Below are 9,206 nucleotides of genomic sequence, written 5' to 3' on the forward strand. Positions count from 1 at the left end.
CCAACTGAAGTATATCTATGTCCTTAATATTGCTTAAGTACCCCTAGGTATTGCTCCAAATAACCAAATGCATCTCTGTATAGTTAACTGACATGTGGAAAATGGAACACTCGCTCCTATGACTTCTCGTTTTGTACTTATTGTGTAACCGTTATTGGTTTTCTCTATCTTCAGAAACTTAACATGCATGGCTTATCCCCTCCACTTGGGAGTTCAACAGGACTTTAGTTGTATCATAATGTTAATGCTCCTGGGAATGTCTGACTCTCTTTTATAGGTTCCTGTAGGAGTAAAAAAAAATGCATTATTCTATATGTCACATTGTCACATAGACTATCTTTTAGTACAAATCTTATGTCTTAAAATATGGTGAAACTCTGTCCATTCGATTTTGCACAATTTGTTAACAGAGTAAATGAAAAAAATTGAGTTATTTATGGAGACTTAGGATAATGTGGACATCAGACAATTATTTTTATTAAAACATAATTTGTTGTGACTCCAAAGTAATGGTACAACTCCATGTAGTTCATCACGGGGCCCCAATCATGCATCCCATTAGAGTGTGGATGTTTTGATCCATACCAACTGGAAAACTGGAAAGAGGGGAGAAGCAGAGAGCCTGAGTGGTCCAGCGGAGTTGGGATTGTTATGAGGTTTGCAGAGGATTTATGAACTAGAAAAACAAGTGTTGTTTGGGCATCCATTTTGAAATGATGCAAACCATTGTAATTTTCACTTTTTCCAGATAATTCCCTCAGCATTTTGGCAAAGCATAATGGATTCAACCGCCAGAAGCAAGAAGTCTATCTTTTACCAATCATAATCAGTGATAGTGGGAATCCGCCGCTGAGCAGCACCAGCACCCTGACCATCCGGGTCTGTGGCTGTAGCAGTGATGGTGTTGTCCAGTCTTGTAATGTTGAAGCTTATGTCCTACCCATTGGACTCAGTATGGGCGCCTTAATTGCCATATTAGCATGCATCATTTTGCTGCTAGGTACGTATTTCCCTCATAGTCTAATGTTCACCATTTTTCTGGTTCATAAATGGCTGTAAATAAGGACAGCAAACACTGACCTACCCAGATATTAGCACTCTCTTGAGTGAGAGGAACTTTTGTATTTCTCCAAGCTTTGAGATCATGTAGGGGAGATGACTAGAAGTAGGGTAGTGATGGTGGAGGCCCAGTTGGAGAAGACTTTTCAGTGCCTTTTTAAATCCCATTCCCAGGGAAAAGACAGACAAAGCCTAAGTGTGGTTGAAGTAGGGTGAGCCTTTATGTGGTTACGACAGCATCTATAAGATAAAACCCGTTGCTGTCAGGTCGATTTTGACTCATAGCAACCCTATAGAACAGAGTGGAACTTCCGCATAGGGTTTCCAAGGAGCGGCTGAATTTGAAATGCTATTCTTTTGGTTAGCAGTTGAGGTCATAACCACTACACCATCAGGGCTCCATCTCTAAGATAAGAATACCTCAAGGATCTCCAGATCCTCTGAAGTGCCATAGTTTACTAGATTAGGGGGCTCTCATATACCCATAATACTGTTTTATGTAAGCATTTTATAGATTGGGATACTGAGTCCATCAGATCACAAAGTTTGGTGAAATTAAAAAGAAAACAAACAAAAATATATATATGATTTATTCAAAATTGCATTGTGTTCCTCATATATTTTTCTTGATATTAACATCAGATTAAAAGGAAGTTTGCAAATTAAGGGAAGACTTCTGTAACCTTTTCATTAAAAATAGAATAAAATCAAAATGAAGCTCAGGCACAAGAAATATACACAAAAGGAAATTTATATCTTATTCTGTCCTTAAGGAATAAAATACCGTGGAGTAAATGTTACTGCCTTCCAAATTACATCTGCCCAACTCACTCAGTGGCCTGGATATGAGCATCATTATGCTGTGATATTTTGGTAATTTGTCAGAAATTTGATTTAGCTTATCTGGCTAGTAGTATATGTCTTGCTTTCCATTTCCCCACCTTGGAACCTACCTTCCTAGATAGAGAAGTTCCAGGATTCCTGAAAATACAGACAAGAAGATGCCCAGGCAACTCTGACATTTATCTTGATATATCACTTCTTCCGTGAATGAATATTTGATTGAGGAGAGGCTTGAAGAATTGTTAAAGCACAAAGTACACTAGATATGATCTAGTCTGTTCCTTTCTTGTTATAGATGAGGGACCTGGGACCAAAGGATATTAAATGACTTCCCCAAGATACACAGCAAATTGGAATCCTGCTATTTTTTCTATTTTCCATTCTGCGTCATTCGGCTTAGAGCTCATTCCAGTATTAGACACAGCCTGCATCAGGGAGAAATGCAAATTTATTCTTTTAACCCAGTTCCATCACCATTTAATAAACAGAAGCACCTTCCAATCTGGAATGGTACCCACTCAAAATCCAATACTAAATACTAGTGCAATTCCCTAGTAAATGTTATTAAGGCTATATGCTCATAAGTTTTTTAAAATGCCCCTCCAGCCCTTAATATATATGGTGTGCTGCTTGTGAAATTGTGTGCTAGTTTAACTAATCGCTATTTCATATTTTTCTCACAGTCATTGTGGTGCTGTTTGTAACTCTGCGACGACATAAAAACGAGCCATTAATTATCAAAGACGATGAAGATGTTCGGGAAAACATCATTCGCTATGATGATGAAGGAGGAGGAGAGGAGGACACAGAGGCTTTTGACATTGCAACTTTGCAGAATCCAGATGGAATTAATGGATTTTTGCCCCGTAAGGATATTAAACCAGATCTACAGTTTATGCCAAGGCAAGGACTTGCTCCAGTTCCAAATGGTGTGGATGTCGATGAATTTATTAATGTGCGGCTACATGAGGCAGATAATGACCCCACGGCCCCACCATATGACTCCATTCAGATTTATGGCTATGAAGGCCGAGGGTCGGTGGCTGGCTCCCTCAGCTCCTTGGAGTCCACCACCTCAGACTCAGACCAGAATTTTGACTACCTCAGTGACTGGGGTCCCCGCTTTAAGAGACTGGGTGAACTCTACTCTGTTGGTGAAAGTGACAAAGAGACTTGACAGTGGATTATAAATAAATCAGCGGAACTGAGCATTCTGTAATATTCTAGGGTCACCCCTCTTAGATACAACCAATGTGGCTATTTGTTTTAGAGGCAAGTTTAGCACCAATCATCTATAAACTCAACTACATTTTAATGTTGAACCAAAAAAATATATAATAATAAAAATAAAATTATGTGTTAGGAGGTTATAAATCTTGTGGAGTGTGAATTAAAGTAAGTGGCGTGTCTAGAAGTTTTTGGATATTTGATATTTACTTGACCACCACAGACAAAGATTGGGATCCTGGCTACTCCTTAGAGAAATGGTTGAAAAAGAGGAAAAAATCAAAATTAAAAGGTGCTTTCTTAGAAAAATGGACCTATACGGAATTTACTGCTGATATGTGTCTTCTGCAAGGATTTAAAAAAAAAAAAATGCAAGTGGTTTTTTCCCCTTTACCAACAAGGATCCCGCCACAAATGTTAAAGCAATACTTGGTCTGCTGTACATTATGACTTTTTGGAATTTTGGGAGGCCTCCTAGATTATACGGTACAGTGACCACACATTGTACATAATTGTTGGCCCCACTAACCAGAGACTGAATAGCATCTTTAAATATTGTGTCGAGCCTTAAAATATTCACATGTTCGTAATCCATTCCAGGGTGGGGAATGCCAACTCAGTTGTGGGAGGAGAGAAATCCCATTCAAACAGACTTGTTTCTAGAAGCAGGATTACTCGTTCCCTCCACTCCATCTTCTTCCACAAGGACACAAAGAAAAACTGTATCACACAGTGGACTATATAAGAGACGGATGGTTTTATTGCTAGCGCGTGAATTTATTTGTTTAATCCTCAAAATAAATATTTTATTGATGTCCATTAATGCTTTTATTTATTAAGGGTGGTAATCTGTAGATTAAGGGACTATATGGGGAAGAAAAAGCTAAATTATATCCATTAATTCTTTAGATTGTTTTATATATATATACAAAACGAATGTTTAATACATGCACATTTTGATGAGATGAGTATGGCAGGCAATATAATCAAGAGGGGAGCTAACAATCTCTTTAGAGTAGAAGTGTTATTGTGACTGGTGATGGCAGGAACATTTTCCCAGAGAAACTTTTGGACTGTTTTCTATTTTGTTCATAATTCTAGTATTTGGTGTTTTTACTACAAGCACAAACATCTGAAAGTATATTGGTTCATGTGAATATTTAAACTCTAGACTTTTAGATACCCACACAATGCCCAGCCCAGTAAATATGCTTCAAGTTGCCCCCACTGTATTAGAGCAGGAACTGATTTGTATATAATTTGACTGCTTATGTTTTTTAGCGTTTATCTCCCTGATACTCATGGTGATGCGCAGAACGTATTAGACCTCAAAAAAGAACAGCACTAGAAGATGTGAGCATATTCAATTTGTAATGCAAACCTGCCATTTAGGAGTAGATAATGTATGATAAAACTCAAGTATTACATGCAGATCATTTTAATTTTCTACTTTGCTTTAATGCAATATTGTTTATTTACTCCATGTATTGTATTCAGAGAAACTCCTGTATTGTTTCCTACTTTGTGAAATATATTTTTATAAATACCTCTGTTGTCATCACTTTTTTTTTTCCAGTCAGTTAAGACCTATTAACAAAGAGTCATCAACTTTGATCAGAATTCTAGAATGTTCAACTGAGTCATCTCCAGGATTCTTCCATTTGTAGGTGTATTTCTTATGAAGTCGCAGAGAAGAGAAATGCCCTGCCAATTATCACAGAGCAAGATGCCAGCAGGAACATAAAATAACAGAGTATCTGAAATACCTAAAGTGTGTGCCACACTTGAAGTCCAGGCGTATCAGTCAGGTCCTCCAGGAAGCAGATGACAAGGCAGAATTAATTGTAAATGGTACAAGAGAGAGAAAGCAGGATTGACTAGGGAAAGCTGTCAGTAAGGGATGCGTATCTTAAACCTGTGAAAGGAAAGGGATGAGAAAGCAGGGTTTGGCACGAAAGCCTCAGACCCGAAAGCAGAACTGGCAAAGTTTCTGCCAGGCCGACAGAGAGCTCTGGAGCAAAGATTGCATTATAGAGGAGTACTTCATTGGGCAAAAATGGCCAAGCCCTAGGACCTCTGCCGTGTTTAGTCACTGGCTTGAGACTTCTGAGAAGAGCATGGCTTTGACTCAAAAATTGAAGGCTCCAATTCTGGAGGCTGTTTGTGAGCTGCACTCCTTGTAGGTGAATAGCAAATTCTTTTCTGAAAGGATATCTGAGTGGAAACCCTCCACGGATGCCACATCAGAGTTCTATGCAAAGATATGATGCATCCGAGTCATGAAATTCTTTTTCATCTCCAGTTTCCCAATAACATTCAAAAAGTCTTACTGCTTAGGTCTGTATAGACCACATTTCTTTATAAACAAAAGTTGAGGCGAATAACTGATCTTTTGATAAAGCAGATTCCAATAGGGAATTATTTGCCTCCACTGTGATAGAAACAAAAGGCTTAAATTCTATACTTCAAATTTACAACTATCCAGTGATTTAAACGGTTCCTTATTGAGGTCCTTTTTCCTGAGAACAGTTCCTTTTTCATACTTAGGATTATGGCTACTAGGCACTTTTTCTTAAGTTCAAAGGGAGGGTCCAAAATGATTTTCGACTGAAGTCGTTAAGTGAACGAACTGCTGAATCAGACTGACTAGACTTAACACAATGATTTTGTTTCATTGGATGCCATCAACTCAATTCCGACTCATGGCGACCCCCTGTGACAGAGTACAACTGCCCCATAGGTTTTCCTACTCTGTCCTATAGGGTCACTATGGGTTGAAATCAACTCAATGGCAACTTTTTTTTTTTTTTAATCTTTAGGGGAGCAGATCATCAGGCCTTTCTCCCACGGAACCACCAGGTGGATTTGAACCCCCAACCTTTCAGTTATCACCCAAGTGATTAACCACTGGGCTACCAGGGCTTTTTAAGACAATGACAACAACTAAATAATAGAGTTATTTTGAACATGATATACGAACCAGCGTTTGGCACACTGCCTGCCTCAAACAAGTACTTGGTGAATTCAAATTACTAATAGTAGTTGTAGTAGTAATTTATGGTAATATTCCAACTACTTTATGTTTTCTAAACCAAGGTGAGGTGATTTTTGTTTTTATATATCTCTTGGACATCAGTCTCATTTTTAGTGTACTTCTCATTGAAAAAGTATCATGGATCAGATAGACACAAATGCCATTTATATAAAAATTATGCTCTTTTTTATGAGCATAAAAGCCTTATCCTCCAACGTTTGAAATCAATGATATAATTTTCTTATAGTGATGCCAGCAAGCAAGAGATGATGTCTGGTCTACCACTTTCCCAAATCTTGCCTCAAAACTCACTTTGCCCAGGAAGAGAGTAGGAAAATGTGGCTCTCTTTCTGATTTTTTTTTTTTTTTTGCCACACAATGCTAGCATTTTTTGCTTAAATTTCATGTCAGGTTGTGTAAAAAGGAATAAAGTAATAATGCTATATTCATGTTGTTGTTGTTGTTAGGTGCCATCGAGTTGGTTCTGACTCCATAGTGACCCTATGTACCACAGAACAAAAGACTGTCCGGTCCTGTGCTATCCTCACAATCATTGTTATGCTTAAGCCCATTGTTGGAGCCACTGTGTCAATCCATCTCATTGAGGGTCTTCCTCCTTTTTGCTGACACTCTACTTTACCAAGCATGATGTCCTTCTCCAGGGACTGATCCCTCCTGACAACATGTCCAAAGTATGTAAGACGCAGTCTCGCCATCCTTGCTACTAAGGAGCATTCTGGCTGTACTTCTTCCAAGACAGATTTGTTCACTCTTTTGGCAGTCCATGGTATCTTCAATATTTGTCTCCAATGCCACAATTCAAAGGCATCAATTTTCTTTGGTCTTCTTTATTCATTGTCCAGCTTTCAAATGCATAGGAGGCCATTGAAAACACCGTGGCTTGAGTCGGGTGCACCTTAGCCTTCGAGGTGATGCCCTTGCTTTTCAACACTTCAAAGAGATTCTTTGCAGCAGATTTACCCAAAGCAATGCATCTTTTGATATCTTGACTGCTACTTCCGTGGGTGTTGATTATGGATCCAAGTAAAATGAAATCCTTGACAACTTCAATCATTTCCCTGTTTATCGTGATGTTTCTTACTCGTCCAGTTATGAGAATTTTTGTTTTCTTTATGTTGAGGTGTAATCCATACTGAAGGCTGTGGTCTTTGATCTTCATCAGGAATTGCTTCAAGTCCTCTTCACTTTCACCATGCAACGTTGTGTCATCTACATAAGGTACTCCCCTTTCACAGTTTCTGGACAGTGATTAAATTTTGAGTGACAATGATTAAATTTTTCATATTGTGTCAATATTTTCACTGTTTTTGTTCTAATTTTCACTTCCATTAATTAATCTCTTTGCCCCCCAGACTTCTTATCCTATGATTTAAAATAACTTTAGTCTTTTATAATTTTTTTTTTTTTTAAGTAACACAGTACTCAAGGGTGACAATCATTACTCTTTGGGCTAAAGTGTTACTTAGTTTATAGGTGACTTCAGGGACTATTTTCAATTTAAAGTTTAAAGAGCAACTCAGGGCCGTAGTATCAGGGACTCATCCAACCTCAATAGGTCCAGTAAGTCTGAGTTCTACTTCTCTACTTTTTGACTGCCCTGAATTTAAATGAAGATTTGAAAAACACATGTGCATACACACACACACACACACACACACACACACAGAAGTAACTTGGCTTAAGTGCTTTTACTTTAGCAATAGACATTCTAGCACTTCTCCAACCAGAAGAGATCAAAGAGGTTCCCAGTCTTTTTAGGATTTGAGGCACACCATGCTCAACTAGTTACATATTACATATTTTAACTAGGAAAGTTCTATTTTTGTCTCTATGCATTGTTTCTGTCACATCAGTACTGGCATATGTCTTACATACATACATGTGTGGTCATTTTTCAAGTCAAATGCTTATTCAGTCCACAGGCATCTTAATGTGTCTGTGGATCATTACTTTCTCCAAACATTAGTTCTTTTCTACCTTTTCAAACTTGACCCTGCCCGTGGGTTCTCTGCCTAATGAAGAAGAACCGTTGAGTTGGAGCCAAGGAAAACAAAATGACCTCTCTCACAATTCAAGTTTCTTGGATGGGGAACTAATGTGTTAGTGGGTAATTGGACACCACATAGGATCAATTCACCATCACCTCTGTCCACTATTTGACCAAAAAAAAAAAAAAAAAACTCTTCAACATCCATTTATATACACCGTAGATGATTCTGAGTCCATTATTTATAATATTTTAAGACTACAATAATTATAAGTTTAAACATAATTTGTAATAAAAAAAATTGTAATAGGACTGATTAAATATGCTAGAAAATAAGCCCCAGTGTTAACCCTGCCACGGAGAGTAGTTACTTCTAAGAAGTGAAGTTTACAATGAAAATGTTGTTGAAAAGATGTACGGGCGAGGGGTGTATGTGTATATGTGAGTATTGAAATAAAAGAAAACCTAGACTCACTGGCATCACCAGCAAAACAAGAAAGTCGAATGCGTCTTTGGAAGAGTTTGCTTAATCAGATGCTTAAAGTAAGACAAGTCTCTGCATGAAACTTGGAAATCTCCTAGGAGCAGCCAGATTCCACACTGAGACTCGACAGAGTTCTGGACTAGGCTGTATTTTGGAGAAGGAAAAGCGGGTGCTGAGAGCTAAGTAGCCAATTACTCTTTATAGCCACATAAGGACTGAAGGCAAGTAGGTTCTTCCAACAAGTTATAATACGCGATCATTGGCTTTGCAGGGAATCTCACAAATGTATAACCTTCTGATTGCCTTTTTGATTGAAAGTTCCATCTGAGATCAGGACAGTGCAACCAGTAATAAGATTTCAAAAAATCCCATCACTGGCACTGTCGGAAAAGCTGAGCATGACTGAAATCCCATCATTGTCAGTCAAAAAGATAAGGTAAAAGTAGGCATCACAAAAAAGCTATATAAAAGCACAATTTAAGCATGAATATCAACATTGAGAAGAATGTGTGTGTGTGTCAATTAAGTTACTGGGGATCATTTATAGTTGC

The 9,206-nt window shown here is 38.0% G+C and overlaps 1 protein-coding gene across 1 annotated transcript in view; it reads left to right on the top strand.

Annotated features, from left to right (window-relative positions):
- Nucleotides 1-3,844, top strand: part of LOC135228338 (cadherin-8) — a 66,870-nt gene extending 63,026 nt beyond the window's left edge. The window contains exons 2-3 of the mRNA XM_064273506.1: nt 749-1,000; nt 2,586-3,844. Of these exons, the coding sequence (XP_064129576.1) occupies nt 749-1,000; nt 2,586-3,079 (746 nt within the window). The 3' untranslated portion in view covers nt 3,080-3,844. The remainder of the gene's footprint in view (nt 1-748; nt 1,001-2,585) is intronic.
- The last annotated feature ends 5,362 nt before the right edge of the window (nt 3,845-9,206 follow it).

The sequence above is a fragment of the Loxodonta africana genome, chromosome 21 (genome assembly GCF_030014295.1).
Source record: "Loxodonta africana isolate mLoxAfr1 chromosome 21, mLoxAfr1.hap2, whole genome shotgun sequence".
NCBI classification, from domain to species: Eukaryota; Metazoa; Chordata; class Mammalia; order Proboscidea; family Elephantidae; genus Loxodonta; species Loxodonta africana.